Consider the following 18,861-nt stretch of genomic DNA (forward strand, 5'->3'; position numbering starts at 1 on the left):
CCCCCTCCCATTGGCAGGTATTTGGGGAAACAACCGCTGTCTACTCTTTTGGGTAAAAAGTGAAACACCAATTAAAATACTTTAATTGAAATTTCAGAAAATTGAACATATGAACAAGGTTTTCTAAAAGTTAAACCAAAAAAGCACAAAATATATACAGGAAGTTTGGATGAGAAAGTTCTCTGATGCCGTGTTTACAGCACCCTCAAAGCCTAGGCTCTCTCTACATTAACAGACTCTCAGGATGTGGTTTGCTTTTTTTCTAATAGACTTAAATAGGAAACTAATTTTCTTTCTTTAAAGCAACGTGTTCTTCAGTGAACTCTTTCTTCAGGGCAGCTGATGGCTTCTGGAGCGGTTTATTGACGAGGCCCTCGATTGACTCCGAAGCTGGATTGCATTTGGGGAGCGAGCGGCCCTACTGCCCCGTGCTGCTCAGGGCTCCTGGGCTGATGTGGTGGCTTCTTCCCTTTGCGCCGCTGAGCAGAGGGAAGGTGAGGTTCACAGTCCAGCAGCCGCCGTCTGTGGGCTCCGTGGCACGCCGGCTGCAGGTCAGACTGAGAGTGTGGCTGTAGAAAACCTGGCTTTGTGCCTTCCCCTCTTCCCCCAGTTCACCAGGGTGCCAGCTGGCTGCGGCTGAAATGACTTGAGCAGCCTTCTCCATCCCAGTGTCTGTTGACCCAGAAGTGCTGAGCGGCTGACCGGCCGGGAGGCCTGGAGTTCCATCCCGTCATCGTGGAGCCTTTTATTCAGCGCTCACTTTCCCTGGCCTTGGCCCTCTTGTAGGTGGCCACCAAGCGCAGCTCAGCTCTGCATCTCTGGGAGAGTCGCACAGACCCTCAGCCAGAAGTCGGGGGGCCACGTTGAGGCAGTGCAGCTCTTGGAACGCTGTACGTGGCCTTGTGTTTTTCTACCCTGTCTGAAAGACCAGCCCATGCCCTGGGTCAGTGGCTGGAGCCTTAGGCAGAGCTCTGGGCAGCTCACACTCCTAGAGGAGCAGACAGCACCGTTACCCAGAGCTCAGGCATTACGTGCAGGCCAAGCAGCAGCAAAAAAAAAAAAAAAAAAAATACCGAGGTGAGATTTGCTCATCAGCCAGTATATTTTAAAATACTGTGATTTCAACATCTGCCTCCTGGCCAAAGACTTCTTTTTGTTCTGAGCACAGTTTGCCCATCCTCTCAAAAGCTAACCGTCCTTTTTCACCTGAAATAGCAAAGGCCTCTGTCACGAGGTTGGCTCCTGCCGCCTTAGCATTTCCTGCTCTCCTGGGCCAAGGTGGCCTTAGTGCTTAGTGACTGTGGGTCTCGGTGGTCTCTGCAAAGCAGTGGGGGAGGGAGTATGTGCAGAGCCCCCACCTGGTGACTTCCACTGCCCAGGGGCCTTGCCTTTACCTCTAGGATGTTCTGGCAAGTCAGAACCCTGCCCTGGTTCTGGCCTCTGTCCCAAAGATCATAAAGTCTAAGAAGACAGCAAACATTCCCTGCCACCCCAGCCTCAAACGAGGCCTGTCCTGGCAGAATGCTGCAAGGGGTAGAGGTCGGCTCTGCACCTGCCAGAAGAGCTGGGTGTGGCCTCGCACAGATTCTAAGGGCCCCAGGAACCCCGCTGCGCTACATGGGATGTGCTACTTTACCAAATGACAGTGTGGTTTCCCGGGCTGCCGCCCGCACGGCTTCCAGGTCAGACTGGCAAAGGCTGGCAATCTGGTCGATGCTTTCAACGCCCTGTTCGAGGTTAGGAGAGAGAGTCCTTAAGGGTGTGTTCTCAACAGCAGGTAGAGTCCACTTAGCGGCCTTGCAGGGCCAGCCCTAGTGTGGTCCCTGGGGCCTCAACCCCTTCCTTTTCTGCAGGCTTCAGGTTTCTCGGGTGGCCTCGGGCTCATGAAAGGTACCTCTGGACTCGAAGCGCTTCGCCTCTTCAGTCCTGACACCTGCTAGGGAGCCAGGCTGTTAGCAAAGCTTGTCTTCCTGGATGCCTGCTGAAAGGCCAGAATTGAAAAGGAGGTGGCCGGCTGCTTTCTGGACCTTCCTACCTCCCCCATGCTGTCCTTACCCTCCTCTCTCCAGGGCAGCCTGTGCCAGGACGTCACCGACTCAGGCACATACCCGGGGCTGCTCCTGAAGGCCCAGGACTGGCATGCGCCGCAGCGCCCTCTGCTGGACACCCGGCCCTTGCTGGTTTTCTGATCCTAGCCAGCTTCTCTCAGAATTTCCTGTTGATTCATCCCAGAATGAATGGGCCGAGTGAGTTTAATCTGTATTGAACTGTCTTTCATCTAGCAACTGGCAATTCCAAATGCAGGTGAGGCTGAGGGAAAGCAGGAATACCCTCACATCCATGGGATTTATGTGTGGGTTATATCAAGAGTCTCAAAAATGCTCATATTTTCTGGCTCTAGGATTGGGTAGAGCCTGAGGAAATAATTCAGAGCTCCATGGCTTTTTCAAGCTTTATGCACAAACAAACATGATCATAATGACATTATTTAGGATTAAAAAACTATTTCCTATGAGAGTGGGTAAGTAGGTTAAATTAAGGTAGACACTTGATAGCCCCTTCATAAAGAATTTTAAAATGGAAAAAGAAAAGACAGAGGAGTCAGGTGTGGTGGCTCACGCCTCCCAGCATTTTGGGAGACCAAGGCAGGCGGATCACAAGGTCAGGAGATCGAGATCATCGTGGCCAACATGGTGAAACCCTGCCTTTACTAAAAATACAAAAATTAGCTGGGGGTGGTGGTGTGTGTCTGTAATCCCAGCTACTCATGAGGCTGAGGCCGGAAAATCACTTGAATCAGTGAGGCAGAGGTTGCAGTGAGCAGAGATTGCACCAGTGCACTCCAGCCTGGCAACAGAGCGAGACTCCGTCTCAAAAAAAAAAAAAATTTTTTTTTAATTATCTAAAGTGCTGCCACTCTAACACAAAATTTTGTTGACTGCTTTTAAACTGTTTGGATCAACAATTTTAAATGCGCTCACACACCCACAAACTTTTAACAGAAGCATACCAAAATGTCAACAGTTGTTTATGCTACTTGCTGCTAGGATGATGGATAACTTTTTCTGTCTCTATATTTTCTGTATTTTATACACACACACACACACACACACACACACACACACACACACACACACAAAATGAGCTGATTGTTCTTTAAAAGTTTTGAGACAGAGTCTCACTCTGTTGCCCAGGCTGGAGTGCAATGGTGCAGTCTCTGCTCACTGCAACCTCTGTCTCCTGGGTTCAAGTGATTCTCCTGACCCAGTCTCCTGAGTAGCTGGGATTACAGGTGCATGACACCATGCCCAGCTAATTTTTGTATTTTTAGTAGAGACTGGGTTTCACCGTGTTAGCTAGGATAGTCTTGATCTCCTGATCTTGTGATCCGCCTGCCTCGGCCTCCCAAAGTGCTGGGATTACAGGTGTGAACCACTGCGCCCGGCCCTTTAAAAGATTTTTAAACTGAGAATTTTTTAAAACATGTAATTCAGGAGCTCAGAAAATGAGTTTCTGGGGCCACGTGCGTATTCACCCAGAACCACAGCAAATGCCAGTATTGCTGTCAGAGTCTCTGGTGGTGGAACGGACAGCTCCCCTAGAACTGATTATTTAGGTGTTTTGTTTGGAGACAGGGTCTCACTCTGTCACCCAGGCTGGAGTGCAGTGCTGTGATTATGGCTCCCTAACACCTCAAAAATCCTGGGCCCAAGTGACCCTCCCACCTCAGCCTCCCGAGTGGTTGGGACTATAGGCGTGTACCACCACACCCAGCTAATTTTTTTTTTTTTTTTTTTTTTTTTTTGAATACTGACTGTGGGAATGCTCCATTCCAATTTTTTTTTCTATGTTTTATAGAGAGGGTGATCTCCCTGTGTTGCCCAGGCTTGTCTCAAACTCCTGGCTTCAAGTGACCCTCCTGCCCTGCACCCTGAAGCGCTGGGATGACAGGCAGGAGCCACCTACAGTCTGTTGATGTGCTTTTTTGCTGTCAGTGTTTCTTGTCCCTTTTTTGGTCCCAGTGGAATCTTTTTTTTTTTTTTTTTTTTTTTTTTCAGAGACACAGTTTCATTCTGTTGCCCAGGCTGGAGTGCAGTGGTGTGATCTTGGCTTACTGGAGCCTCTGCCTCCTGGGTTCAAGTATCGAGTAGCTGGGACTACAGGCATGTGCCACCATGCCTAGGTTTTGTTTTGTTTTGTTTTTTGGTTTTTGGTTTTTTGGGGTTTTTTTGTATTAGTAGAGAGAGGGTTTCCCCATGTTGGCCAGGCTGGTCTCGAACTCCTGACTTCAGGTGATCCGCCTGCCTTGGCCTCCCAAAGTGCTTGGATTACAGGCGTGAGCCATCACGCCCAGCCCCAGTGGAATCATTTTGAAGTGAACTAACCCTAACCCTAACCACCAGCAGGCTTCTCTGTCAGCCACTAGTGGGGAAACTCAGGCTCACCTTGAGCTGTTTGAGCGCCAGGCACGCAGCCTGCTGAAGCCTTGCGTCGTTCTCTGCCAGGGCATTGGTGTAGAAGAGCAGAGCCTGGGGAGAGGAGGAGGCTGTGAGCGGAGGGGCGAGCAAAAGCAGAGTCCATGGTTCCTGGGTCCGTCAGCCACCAGGTGCTGACAGTAAGGCATGCAGTGCCCACCCTTCTGTAAACAACATTCAGATCATGATCTCTCCATCTTTGGGCCAGGTGTCCAGTCACAAGATCTGTACTTTGAGGTTTATCCCTAAAAACTGATCCCAGGGCTACTACAGTGAAGAAAGCTCTTTTTGTCTAATATTCTAGAAGTGCATTCTGAAACTGCTGTCTGTAAAATGCTGAATCAGAGAAAGCAGATGCCCAGCTCAGAACAACAGAACTGATGATAGATAGCAAGGGCATTGCTCTCCTCAGCTGAAAAGGGGCAAGGCTGCCCCGAGCCAGAGGGAAACGGGTCTATTCCCCTCAACCCCTTTCCAGTCACAGCGGTGACCCTGCCGTCTTCAGTCCCATGACCATGGCCACCTCAGTTCATCTCTTTGGGCCTAACTTGACTCCACTGAAAACAAAGTTGGCACTTGCGTGACGCATTGCTGTAGAGTTCGTCAGGAAGCACGTGGGTTCGTGCCCCTCTCGCAGCAGAGTCCAGCTTCTGCAGCTGCAAAGGGAAGCCCTGGAGCTTTGCGCTCAGTCAAGTGGCTGCGCCTTCAACTGCACGAGTGCGGCCAAGGAGGGCCCAGGCGCAGTGTTGGCTCCAGGGCCCAGAGAAAAACGAGAATGGCCGCCTTTCCCTCTGCAGGTAGCTCTCTGAAGTGTCTGCTGCTTTGGGAAGGCGGAGACGGAGTAGGATCGGGGCCCTCCTGCTCCTTCCTACATGGCATTGGACACAGCAGTATGGAAGGTAGCCCTCTCCCTCCTCAGCACCCCCATCTGAGGCCGAGCAATCTGTCCCTGGGGTGACTCTGGCTCCCGCCTCAGGGTTTCCTGCTCTCTAAAGTTTGTCACATGAAGATGAAGGTTTTGGGTGGTTGTTGGATATAGAGTCTCACTTTGTCGCCCAGGCTGAGGTGCAGTAGCACGATCTCAGCTCCCTGCAACCTCTGCTTCCCAGGTTCTAGCAGTTCTCATGCCTCAGCCTCCCAAGCTGGGGATACTGCCCACTGGCATGCACTGCCACTCTTGGCTAATTTTTTTGTACTTTTAGTAGAGATGGGGTTTCACCATGTTGGCTAGGCTGGTGTCAAACTCTTGACCTCAGGTGATCCACCCGCCTCGGCCTCCCAAAGTGCTAGGATTACAGGTGTGAGCCACTGCACCCGGCCATGGAGGCCTTGTTTACAGTATGAAAAGATACCCATATACCCCTAACCGCCCCCCCCAAAAAAAAAAACACACCTGACTTCATTGGATCCTTGAAGCCCAACTACTACCTTTCAGGAACTACAGAAGACAGAGAGAAATGCATTAGACTATATCCCACAAGCAGCAAAGTCTGGCTATTCCAGAACAACCTGGGATTGTCAAGAAATTAACTGCAAGCAGAGAAAGAAATGAGAAGGAACCTTGAGATTAAATGGAAATTAAAAGCCATCAGCTAGTCACAATACATGTCCTTATGGAGATTCTAGTTTAACAAAAATAAAACAGGATACTTGAGGCTTGGGAATTTAGAAGTATGATATAAAGAATTCATGGTTAATTTTTTAGATATGATAATGGTATTATAGTTCTGATTTTTCAAAGTTTTTTTTGGAGGCAGAGTCTCACTGTCACCCAGGCTGGAGTGCAGTCGGGCAATCTCTGCTAACTGCAACCTCCACCTCCCAAGTATCTGGGATTACATGCACCCACCACCACGTCTGGCTAGTTTTTTGTATATTTCATAGAGATGGGGTTTCACCATCTTGGCCAGGCTGGTCTTGAACTCCTGACCTCATTGATCCACCCTCCTTGGCCTCCCAAAGTTCTGGGATTACAGGTGTGAGCCACTGCACCGGGCCTAAAGAATTCTTAACCTGTTGACACATATAGTTAACTATTTAAAATCAAATATGAGGCCGGGCACGGTGCCTCAAGCCTGTAATCCTAGCACTTTGGGAGGCCGAGGCGGGTGGATCATGAGGTTGAGAGATCGAGACCATCCTGGTCAACATAGTGAAACCCCGTCTCTACTAAAAATACAAAAAAAAAAAAAAAAAAAAAAAAAAACCTAGCTGGGCATGGTGGCGTGTGCCTGTAATCCCAGCTACTTAGGAGGCTGAGGCAGGAGAATTGCCTGAGCCCAGGAGGCAGAGGTTGCGGTGAGCCGAGATCACGCCATTGCACTCCAGCCTGGGTAACAAGAGCAAAACTCCGTCTCAAAAAAAAAAAAAAAAAAAAAAAAAAAAAAAAATCAAATTTGATACTTCAGGATGCTTTATAGTGATAGAGGGGAGTGAAGGAAGAAGGGGCAGGATTGGCTATGGGTTGATGGTAGTTAGGCTTGGGTGACGAGGGTAAATGGATTCATTGTATTGCTGTGTCTACTTTCGTATGTTCAAAAGACTACAAATAAAGAGGTAAAAACAACCACAAAATGTCTGGGCACAGTGGCTCACACCTGTAATCCCAGCACTTTGGGAGGCTGATGCACGTGGATCACAGGTCAGGAGTTCAAGACCAGCCTGGCCAATATGGTGAAACCCTATCTCTACTAAAAATACAAAAAAATTAGCTGGGTGTGATGGTGGGTGCCTGTGTAATCCCATCTGCTCAGGAGGCTGAGGCAGAGGTTGCAGTGAGCCAAGATTGCGCCACTGCACTCCAGCCTGGGAGACAGAGCAAGACTCCATCTCAAAAAAAAAAAAAAAAAAGACCGCAAAGTAGGCAGTTGGGCTCCAAGGAGAACTCGGCAGTGGAACTGGAGATTTCCTCTCCAGCCTGGAGCTGAGACCAGCACTGTTGACTATGCCCTTGATGTCACCCTTCCTGTACCCCTCAGGGTGTGGCACCTTAACCATACAGTAGTCACAGGCCGAGAGTTAAAGGCAGAGGGGTCCATTCTCTTGTTTTTCAAATGGACTGAACACAATGACCCATTACCAGGTAGCCTCGAATATGAGTTGGAAGTAAAGGATGACTATCAAAACACTAAGAACAACGTTCACTGTATAAGTGACACCCAGAGGCCTGACAGGCGTGTTGCTTTGGAAGCAGCAAGGGGGTAGGCTTAGGTGCATTCGTGTGTGTGACTCAGGTGGCAGCCCAGGTCCTTCCAAAATAGCTCACAGCCAATGCCACTGCAGCCCCTGGCACACGCTGCTTTGGACTTTTCCATGAGAACACCTGCTTATCTGTGCTCGCACATCTGCAGCTAGGGCCTGCCACCTGCCCTGGACAACGTACCTTTTCCCGGAAGCTTCTGTTCCTGACTGCACCCGCCAGGCGAGCGCTGGCCGCCCTGCACACCCTCGGAGTGCCGTCCAGCTGGAGCAGCGCCCAGGCTGTTAAGGTCTGGGGCAGGGGCTGGAGCTGGCCCAGCCGCTTCCCCTGCAGCTTCCGGACCGCCTTGGCCTGCCCCGTGCAGTGGAGCTCCTCGATGAGTGTCACTAGAAGACAGGAAAGAGGTGACCAGGGGCCTGAACGGGAGTGCAGTAGGACAAATTCAAGTCTGCTTGGCTGCTGCCATTAGCCACAGAGGAACAAATCCCAGAGCCAGCAGGAGGGGCACCAAGGCCCGGGCCGGACTAGTTTCACAGGGAACTCCTGGAATCTCCAGAAATGTCTTTTAACAAAGGATCAGTACTCTCCAAAAATTAATAAAACCACAGCCCATGCTTCCAGGCACTCTGGCCAGCCGAGATCACCCTCCTACCCAGCTCTGACCTCTGTTCCGTGTTTTTTAAAGCTGACTTCCCTTGGAGCCAATATCACCCCCTATCAGCTGAATGCAGAATCTCATTAAATCAGGGTTCCTGAAAGAACAACTGGCAGGGACAGATGACATGGTCCTGAATTATAACCTGAGAAGCTGTCTGCCTGTGACAGGGCTCCGTGGATATTCCTCTGCTCTGACAGCCACCTACCCCAGCCTTACCTTCCTTGGTGAGCTGGGTGAAATGCTTCTCCAGGTCAGAGACGCTCTGCCTCTGCAGGTAGCTGTGAAACTGGAACCAGGTGATGGTCTGGTCTTCAGGGAGCCCAGCTCCAGGGAGCAGCCCACCACAGCTGACCACCTGCTCCAGGAGCCTGCGGCACACTGGCCAAAGGAGAGAGTGCATCAGGAGAAACTGAGACCTCAGCCCTCCATGCTTCTCAGCTGGGAGTAGCCTGGTCGGCTAAACGGTTTTCTGGGCCTGGCACGATGGCTCATACCTGTAATCCCAGCACTTTGGGAGGCCAGTGCAGGTGGGGTCAGCTAAGGTCAGGAGTTTGAGACCAGCCTGATCAACATGGAGAAACCCCGTCTCTACTAAAAATACAAAATTAGCTGGGCATGGTGGTGCACGCCTGTAGTCCCAGGTACTTGGGAGGCTGAGGCAGGAGAATCGCTTGAACCCGGGAGGTGGAGGTTGCAGTGAGCCAAGATTGCGCCATTGCACTTCAGCCTGGGCAACAAGAGCGAAACTCCATCTCAAAAAAATAAAAGTCTTTCTGATGGCACGAGGGCAGGTGTCACTTACTGAGCTCCCTGTGTCGTGGGGGAGGAGTGTGCCCAGCTGGAGTCAGGACTGTGACTCCAATGCACCCTGAGTCAGACCATCTTGGATTCATCCTTGTACCCAGGCCCCACCGCAACTGAATCTAAATCCCGGTGGCAGGGCCTGGGAATAGGCGTGTCAACAGGCAGCCCTGGTGGCACGTGGAACATGACTGTCGCCTTTCACATGCTCCACAGAGAAGAGCAGTGGGGCTCTGCATTCTGGGGAAGAACGCAGTGCAGCTAACATGTCTACATGCCCTCGTGGGCCCCTGCCTGCCTCCCTTCCCATAAGTTTCATTCTTCCTGTGAGGCTCTGGTGGGAGACATGGAATCTGTCCCCAGAAAAATGCACCGGCCTGCCCAGGTTTGCACGCAGCCTCAGAGCTCCACACACTGCTCAGAGGTCCCAGGTGGAGGCTCATTTCTCTCTCAGTGAAAGGACGGAGACTTGCACTCAAGCTGAAAAGCCTCCTCCATTCGATGTCATGAAGACACAGAGGTGAAGACAGGCTAAAATGAGCCAGCTGAGGCCACCCTGAAGTCCCTGGAGACTCACGATAGCCTTTCTGTGGGAGGGGATGGACAGCACAAGTGGGAACCCACCTATTTCCAGCTGACCCGGGTATTTCCCTCTGACTCTGTGCAGGAAGGTTTTCTTGAGCTGGTTCAGCAGTGTCGCGGCAGGACAGGACAGGACCCGACCAGGCCCCGTGCACCCTCTCCACAGCTTCAGGCACCCCTTCCTCCGCGAGGCCTGTGGAATGACTGAAAGCCCCAGTTCAGAAACCCGAATGGCAGGTTGGGGAGAGCACGTGACAAGGACCCCAAAGGTTTCCCTCCACTGGGACCTGAGAGGGCAGGGAAGAGGGGGTGGTGTGGGCTCGACACAGGGTCCCTTTCCCGCACAGGCTCTAAATATCTAAGCAGCGCCACTACCTGCAGTCCCCACAACAACCTGGAGGGGCTGCTGTCACCAGCCTCTCTCTACAGACAAGGAACCTGGCCATCTATGAGCAGACGGCCCACGGGGCAGAGGCGCAGCTGGGATCAGCTACTCTGAGTGTGTATCCTGTACCTTGAATATGGCCTGGGGTTACCTCACTGAACCCTGTGCAGTGCCCTCCCCTTAGACAGGGAAATGGAGGTACAGAGAGGCGAATCATTTGCGTACAGTCACACAGCTGGCTGGAGTGTATCCTGCAACTCCAAGACTTGCCTCCCCCACCTCCCCACAAAGCCTGTGTCTCTCCCAGCCCAGCCCGCCACAGCCTCCACACTGGGCTTCGGTTAACTTTGGCTATCAGGAATGCAGAAGAGGCTCCCGAAGCTTTGACCCCGTCCCCATGCTATTCACACAGGCAGCCCTTAGGTGGTAGGCAGCTCCTTACTCTCTTCGATGGATGTTGCCTTGCCGACCTTCTCAAAGTCGAGGACAGAAAGTGTCTCCAGAACGTGCTTTTGCTGTGCCACTTCTTCCAGGAGGCATTCCTGGACCAGCCTTGATAAATCAGGGGAGGCCAGTTTCTGGGAAGCAGCCCACGATGCTCCAGGTTAGCATGGAGCATGCCCGCTGAGGTCAGCCGTTAGGGCTGTGGCTCCCAGCTGTTTGCACCCATCCCTTCTGTTCCAGGGGCAGCTCCCTGACTGTCATCTAGGGATTCCCCTTTCACCAAGGTGGCTGAGCTGATGGGATACAGGCTGAGCTGCCAGGGGCCACCTTTGCCCCCAGAAGAACCAACCTGCCTAAAAGTGAAGCCAGCCCACGTTGCAAAGCAGAACAGAGAGAGTGAGATATATAGTCCTGATAGCATTTGGACCCCTGGATCCAGCCAGGCCTGAAACCTGCATCTGAGCCTTTCAATACCATGAGCCAATACATTTTCCTCTTGGTTGAGCCAGTTTGCGTTAGGGTTCTGGCATCTATAAATGAAAGAGCTACCACCACAGCCCCTGCTTCAAGGCTTGGGCTGTGTAAGAACCACGTGAGCATTCACCCAGACCTAGTCTGCATCTTCCACTGGGTAACAGCCTGTCTCAGTGGCTCCCAGGAGGCTGGTCTGTCACCCTTACCGTGCATCCCACCACCTTCAAGATGAGCCCTTTGCAAAGAGACTCCCAACCCGTCTGCCCCTCCCTGACAAGTCCCCCAGCCCAGCCACCTGCAGCAGAGCTTTGCAGACTTGGAGGTGCACCGTCAGCAGCACATCCAGCTCCGGGGCGCCGGCTGTGAGTTCCCTGGATGATGTTTTCAGCGATGGTGGCGGAGGCGAGGGCTGGTCCTTTCTGAGTTGAATTGAGAACTGGGTGATCATTCCAGTCAGCAGACCAGCTCCCCCTGAGGGTGGGGGGAACCCTCCCTCGCCCGAGCACTCTGGGTCAGGGAGGCCCGTCCGGGTCCCAGGGAGTTCTGCCGAGGGGAAAACTAGGAGGAAGGAGAAAGGAGCAGAAGGCGGCAGCAACTCGAAACAGAGCTGGGGGTGTGGCCCAGGGCCTGGGGAAGGCAGGGCGGGCAGTCAGCTTCCAGGATGTCTCGTGGAGGTAGAAGACCATTCCAACTAATCCCAGCTCTGTGACAAGTCTGCCTCCCCAGGGCTCCGTTGACTCATCTGTCAAGGGGGACAGGAACCCCACAATCAAGGCCATGAGGGGTACATGAAATACAGTGGCAAGAGCTGCTCACACCAAGCCCGCTCGATGGTAGAGGCTGGACCTGTGGCCCGACCCCCTCGCAGCCACTCGGGAAGGGCGGAAGCAAGTGTCAGCTCGGAACGCCACGCCCGCCCCATGGAGAGGTGAGAAGGAATTTAGCCTCTGCTGTTCTGTGCGGGGAGATGTGGATGCAGAAGCCCTCGGTGGCTGGGGCACGGCGGGCTGCGTGGCCTCGAGGGAAGCTGTCACGGGAGGTGTGGGCCCTGCGCTGGGACAGAGGGAACAGAGCAGTGGGTGCTGCTGCATCTTGGGCAGAAGGCAAAGAGCTTTTGTTGTTGTTGTTTTGAGACAGAGTCTCACTGTGGCCCAGGCTGGAGAGCAGTGGTGCGATCTCGGCTCACTGCAACCTCTACCTCCCAGGTTCAAGCAATTCTCCTGCCTCAGCCTCCCAAGTAGCTGGGATTACAGGCACGCACCATCACACCCAGCTAATTTTTTTGATATTTTTAGTAGAGACGGAGTTTCGCCACGTTGGCCAGGCTGGTCTTGAACTCCTGACCTCAGGTGATCCGCCCACCTTGACTTCCCAAAGTGCTGGGATTATAGGCATGAGCCACCATGCCCGGCCTCAAAGTACTTCTAATGAATAGTTGGTGGGTATTTTTTAAGGTTTAAAAATATTAGTAAAAGCCAATTCCTTGGAGCAGAAGGCTCGGGGCCAGGCTGGGGTGATCTCACCCCTTTTGTGGTCACCGAGGACTGGCTCTGAGCCATGCGGGGTTGTGCGGGGATGGCAGAGAGCATGACAGAGTGACGAGCTGAGTCGAGGACAGTGGGAGAAGCAGACCAGGAGGCCGGCAGGAAGCGTGGTGCTCAGGTCACCCAGAGCGAGTGCTGGCCACTGGGTCACTGCTGGAAGGAGGTGCACTCACCGGGGACCCTGGGAGCCCCCAAACAGGGACAGCTCATCCGGGGTGAAGTCAGCACTGAGGAAGGCAAAGCTCTCCAGGATGTACTCCATCAGGCTCTCGGCCGAGGCGTGCTCCTGCCTTGCTCTGCAGGGCTGTGGACAGAGTGGCCAGACCTGAGGGCAGCGCCGGGCCCCACCCACATGACTGGGGCACTGGCCAGGAGCCTCACCGCAGACCTAGGCGGTGTCCCGGTCCTGAGCCCCAATCTCACTCACCGTCCCCCAGCACACACCCAGCTGCTGGCCCAAGGCATGGCACCAGACGTGACATTCCCCAGGGTCCCTCCTGAATGGCCTGTGACAAGGTAGGAGCAGAATCTGGAGGGAGACAGATCTGAAAATTGTCCCTGTATCCCACACACCCACGGGGACAGGGCCAATGGCAGGAGTGGGCGAGCAGCCCCAGCAGGGACCAGGGCGGGGGACCACAGGTGCCTCCCCTAAGAGGGGGCCATGCTCATTCCAGGGGCTCCTGCCACTTAGAAATGGCGGGCCGTGGGGCCAGCTTGCCCAGTGTTCTAAGAAAACCCTAAAATAGGGATTTTTATGGGAAACTGCCCAGTTTTGAAATATCAACAAATTCCAAAGGATTTTAAATACATGGTGTAGGTCAGGGAAATGCCTCTTCACGAGATTCGAAAGCCGCCAGGTCGGCCTGTGGGCTCCAGGCTTCTCCTCCGCCCTGCTGAGTTTCTCTCTCCAATAGATGAAGGGAGTGCGTTGGAGCCCCAGCTCCGCCACTGCTCAAGTCACCGGAGCCTCCAGTGGCAGCTCCCTCCCGGGAGATTTCTGTCCTGTCCCCAACTCATGGCTGACTCCAGGGCCAGTTCCTGCCCCCATTCCCCGAGCACCTACCCAGGCCTTGTCCACCACAAACCACAGCCAAGGCACAGGCCCCAAGGCAAAACCAGGACCCTAACTGCTGCGCCCAAAGAGAACATCTCGAGGCCCAAGGGAATAACAAGGCTAGCTGCAGAGATCACATTTTCTAATACAAAAATATATGTGTACATACGTGTGTATGTGCATGTCAATACACGCATGCATACAGGCTGTTGATTCTCAATATTTCAGGTAGTTATGTTCCAGAGGCCAAGGCAGGTGGATCACTTGAGGTCAGGAGTTCAAGACCAGCCTGGCCAACATGATGAAACCGCATCTCTACTAAAAATAAAAATCAGCTGGGTGTGGTGGCACAGGCCTGTTGTCTCAGCTACTCAGGAAGCCGAGGCAAGAGAATCGCTTGAACCCGGAAGGCAGAGGTTACAGTGAGCCGATTGCACCACTGCACTCCAGCCTGGGTGACAGAGCGATAATCCATCTCAAAAAGAAAAAAAAAAAAAAAAAAAAAAAAAAAAAAAAGGCAGTTATGTTCTATAAAATCACAGAAAAAAAAAAAAAAAAAACAAACCAGAATCCGCAAAAGCAGAAGCATTGCTCCCGAAGAGAAATACTGGAGTAAGTTCCTGTGAACCTCTGGGCACAGCAGTTTTATCAGCTCAGCAATACGGAACCTTGTATGTGTCTTTCAGTTTAAAGATACCTTATTTAATAGCTATTGGAACACCGCATTTAATAACTATTGTCAGCCAGATACAGTGGCTCACGCCTATAATCCCAGCACTTTAGGAGGCCAAGGCAGGTGGATCACCCGAGGTCAGGAGTTCAAGACCAGCCTGGCCAACCTGGTGAAACCCCATCTCTACTAAAAATACAAACATTAGCCAGGCTTGATGGCAGTTACCTGTAACCCCAGGTACTCAGGAGGCCGAGGAAGGAGAATTGCTTGATGGGAGGTGGGAGGATCGGGAGGCAGAGGCAGGAACGTGGGGCCCAGCCCACAGGGCATGAGCAAAAGCCAGGAGGTTGCCAAAACTGGGGGGAGTGAGTTGGAGGCAGGGATGGGGGTAAGTGCAGAGAGGGGACAGGATGCTGGGCGCCTTGGCACACATCAGTCATCCTGAGAATGTGGGGGAGGTTGCAGTGAGCCAAGATCATACCCCTGCACTCCAGCCTGGGCAACAGATTCCATCTCAAGAAAAAGAAAAAAAGCTATTGTTGATATATTAACACTAAACTCAGCACGGCTATAGCTCATGCTTGAAGAAGATCATCTAACATGCGTTTTCTCCGGAAGGCACTTCACGCTTCCTGGACTGAGGAACAGCAGCCGGCACTGAAGCTCTGGGCTTGCGAGGCATTTACACAGTAACGCCGTCAACAAGCAGCACAAAAACTTGAAAACCATGGCACAAAACAGACCCTGAGGACACCTGTTCACAGTCTGAGCGCTGAAACGAGAAGGCAGAGCGTGCCTTACTCCACCTCAGCTGGGAATGTGCACTTCCAGCAGCTCAGACTTTCTATCCTCTGCACAGCTCCAAAAATGACTTTGGAATTTCCTCAAGTATTGATTTGGGGGTTAGAAATAAATTTTAGCAAGTAGGTGAATTCCAAAATACAGAATCCACGAATAATGAGGATAAACTTGTATATACATATGTGTGTGTATATATGCACTCACACACATGAATTTTTCTTCTTTGAGTCTTGCTCTGTTGCCCAGGCTGGAGTGCACTGGTGTGAACTCAGCTCACTGCAATCTCCACCTCCCTCTATCTCAAACACCCACAAGGACAGGGCCAATGGCAGGAGGGAGTGAGCAGCAGGGCTCAGCACCTCCTGCCTCAGCCTCCCAAATAGCTAGGACTACAGGCGCACGCTACCACGCTTGACTAAGTTTTTTGTATTTTGAGTAGAGATGGGGTTTTGCCATGTTGGCCAGGCTGCTCTTGAACTCCCAGCCTCAAGCAATCCACCTTCCTCGACCTCCCAAAGTGCTGGGATTACAGGTGTGAGCCACTGTGCCGGCATCACACAGATATTCATACACACATAGTTGTGCATAAATGGGTGTGCAGTTTTTCTCCAGAAAGTCAAACTTAAAACCATGGTCTGTAATCAATTTGCATTGTTCTGACTTCATTTGCCAAAAAAAGAAAAGTTCTTCAAAGATGTTTAAAATGATTACATTATCGCAGCATTAACATTTTTATGTAAATCGGGGGTAATTTTTCAAAATGCAAATGTGTGACAATGTGCATGATTCAAATTGGTCTACAAAATAAAAGCTGTTAAAAAGTGCAAAAAGGGACAGGCGCAGTGCAGTGGCTCACGCCTGTAATCCCAACGCTTCAGAAGGCCAAAGCGGGAGGATCCCATGAGTCCAGGTGTTTGAGACCAGCCCGGGCAACAAAGTGAGACCCTGTCTCTACAAAAAAATAAAATTAACTAGACATGGTGATGTGTGCCTGTGATCTCAGCTACTCAGGAGGCTGAGGTGGGAGGATCATGTGAGCCCAGGAGGCAGAGGTTGCAGTGAGCCAAGACCGCACCACTGTACTCCAGCCTGGGCAACAGAGTGAGGCCCTGTCTCAAAAAAAAAGAAACGAAAAACATAAAATACCAAAAAGATGACATTATTTCTCAAATTGTTTTCTGGAAATTTTCAGGCAGATCCTTTTGACAACCATAGCAGTGGTAAAGGGAACATTTTAAGTTACGGATGTAACATGAGAAATTAAACCTGTTTTCCCCTGGACTGACTTGTCCTGTTGGAGGTGTGGGTGGTGATAAAACAATTAGAGCCGAAGTTTGAAGAGATCTATTAACTATTTCAGTGCCAATGTGTGTCTTACACAAAAGAGGGGGAAACAAAATAGCAAAATCAGAGAGGAACACAACCAGCCTGAGGTGCGTAATGACCAAGGGAAAACGGAGCAGGAAGGGATGGGGCTGCCGGGGCCAGGTGGGAGTTGCCATTTGAAAGAGGGTGTCCAGGCCAGGTGCAGTGGCTCATGCCTGTAAGCCCGGCACTTTGTGAGGCTGAAGCGGGTGGATCATTTGAGATCAGGAGTTCGCGACCAGCCCAGCCAATGTGGTGAAACCCCATCTCTACTAAAAATACAAAAATTAGCCGGGCGTGGTGGCGTGTGCCTGTAATCCCAGCTACTTGGGAGGCTGAGGCAGGAGATTCACTTGAACCTGGGAGGAGGAGGTTGCAGTGAACAGAGATCGCGCCACTGCATTCTAGCCTGGGCGACGGAGCGAGACTCCATCTCAAAAAATAAATAAAAAATAAAAGAGGATGTCCAGGGAGGACACAAGTTAATTGATGTATTAGTAGGTACTAGTGGTACACATTTTAGGTACATTCAAATTTGTGTAAACACAAAAGGATACTATAATAATTTGCCCAGGTCAGCACCTCTGAAAGCCACCTGTCACCTACACCCTCATGTGAACTAAGAATGGCCGGGGATATAAGCCCTGTGGGGGAGAAGGCTGGGTTCGAGGTACACGGATGACGCAGACAGGGAACTGTTCGGGGCGTTCCGCAAAGTCAGCTCTGACCATGACGACACTCCAAGCTGCAGCCCTGCCCAGCCAGGTCAGAAGCTACGAGATGGGGCTAGGTTCTGGCTGGACGTGCAGCAAGCTATCCAGTGCGAGCTCTTAGAATCTTCCTGAGCCCCATGAGGGCTGTTATCCCCACTTGTCAGATGAGGAAACCAAGGCCCAGAGAGACAAAGCCCACCCAGGTCACGCAGGGGTGAGGCCAGGATGCCGGCTCAGGCTGCCTGGCCCCAGAGCCCACTCCCCGTTATCACACATCAGCAAAGCAGGGGCGCTGCCCAGGGCAGCGGGGACATACCTTCAGCCGATCTCGGAAGCCCAAGACCTGGTACTCCAGCTCCCGGAGCTGGGGCTGGGTAGAGTCTGTGGGCCTCAGCAACTCCAGGACCTCCTGTAGAGGCCCCTCAAGGACCAAGCCAGGCCCGTCCTCTCTGTCCCCAGTTGCCCCTTTCTCATGGCCTTTCTGGCTGCTCGGGGCTGTGCCATTGGGGAATGGGGAGCCCCGTGGCAGGCTGGGGGTCTCCACTCCTAGGTGCCTCCAGCCGGGCTGCTCTGCAAATGGGCCTCCCGAGAGGTGGGCCATCTGTGGCAGGACACCTGGGGACGGGGGGTCCTCCCGGGCCTCCTCTTCAATGGAAGCGTGGGGGCTGATGGCCAGGGGCAGGAAGCCCACATCGGAGGTGGACGCTGATGTACTGGTCTCCGTGTCTCGGGGGTCCTCAGAGCTGAAGGAGTCCATCTCAGGCAGCTCCTGACTCTGGCTTCTCAGGCTGGGACCCTGGAGGTCACTGTCAGACAGGTAGCTGAGGATTGGGGTGGTCCTGGGGCCACCCAGTAGCAAGGCCTGCTGCGTTGGCTGCTGTAGGACAGACTGGAGAGGGGACACAGGCATGGCCTCACCAGCCACCCCAGGGACCACAGCCAGGCCCCAAGAGGGGCTTCCCCTGACAGGCACCCCTCTTCACGCCCACATTCTCAGGAGGACCGAGGTCACTGAGGCTACCAGCATCCCAGAGCTGCTAACAAGACCTCATCCCCTCTCTGCAATTCTCCCCCATCCCCACCTCCAACTCACTCGTCCCAGGCTTGATGGCCTCCTGGATGTCGCTCACACCCTGTGGGCTGGGCCTGTTCCTGCCTCAGGACCTTTGCACTGACTGTGCTCTCTCGAGAACACTCTTCCCCATGTGGCTTCATGGCTTGTGGCCTCACCTCCTCAGGACCTTACTTAGCTGTCACCTCTCCTGAGAACCCTGCCCTGGACGCCCCCTTTATTTTTTTGAGACAGTCTCTTGCTCTATCAACAAACAGAGTGCAGTGGCACGATCTCAGCTCACTGTCACTGAACTTCTACCACCCGGGTTCAAGCGATTCCCCTGCCTCAGCCTCCCCAGTAGCTGGGACTACAGGCGCGCGCCACCACCCCTGGCTAATTTTTTGTATTTTAGTAGAGACGGAGTTTCACCATGTTGGCCAGGATGGTCTCCAACTCCTGACCTCGTGATCCACCCGCCTCGGCCTCCCAAAGTGCTGGGATTACAGACATGAGCCACCGCACCTGGCTGACACCCTTTTTTAAATGGCAGCTTCCACCTAACCCCGGTGGGCCCCTTCCTGCTGTCTCCCACAGTCCTTATGCCCCTCGGGCTGGCTGTGCACTTCTCTGATCTTG

General features: G+C 52.6%; 1 protein-coding gene across 10 annotated transcripts in view; it reads right to left on the reverse strand.

Moving 5' to 3' along the window:
- Positions 1-55: 55 nt before the first annotated feature.
- The window catches only part of RIPOR3 (RIPOR family member 3), a 106,803-nt gene continuing 87,997 nt past the window's right edge, over positions 56-18,861 (reverse strand). For 8 of the 10 annotated variants that reach the window (XM_074406644.1, XM_074406650.1, XM_074406649.1 and 5 more), the window contains 11 exons: positions 17,488-18,060; positions 12,736-12,866; positions 11,835-12,071; positions 11,314-11,437; positions 10,543-10,678; positions 9,758-9,919; positions 8,549-8,710; positions 7,858-8,060; positions 4,446-4,529; positions 1,637-1,727; positions 56-1,206 (listed from right to left, as the gene is read on the reverse strand). In XM_074406644.1, coding sequence (XP_074262745.1) covers positions 1,106-1,206; positions 1,637-1,727; positions 4,446-4,529; positions 7,858-8,060; positions 8,549-8,710; positions 9,758-9,919; positions 10,543-10,678; positions 11,314-11,437; positions 11,835-12,071; positions 12,736-12,866; positions 17,488-18,060 — 2,004 coding nt within the window. In that variant the 3' untranslated portion in view covers positions 56-1,105. The remainder of the gene's footprint in view (positions 1,207-1,636; positions 1,728-4,445; positions 4,530-7,857; positions 8,061-8,548; positions 8,711-9,757; positions 9,920-10,542; positions 10,679-11,313; positions 11,438-11,834; positions 12,072-12,735; positions 12,867-17,487; positions 18,061-18,861) is intronic. The other 2 variants (XM_074406647.1, XM_074406646.1) reach the window with 1 other exon arrangement.

The sequence above is a fragment of the Saimiri boliviensis genome, chromosome 9 (genome assembly GCF_048565385.1).
Source record: "Saimiri boliviensis isolate mSaiBol1 chromosome 9, mSaiBol1.pri, whole genome shotgun sequence".
Classification (NCBI taxonomy): domain Eukaryota; kingdom Metazoa; phylum Chordata; class Mammalia; order Primates; family Cebidae; genus Saimiri; species Saimiri boliviensis.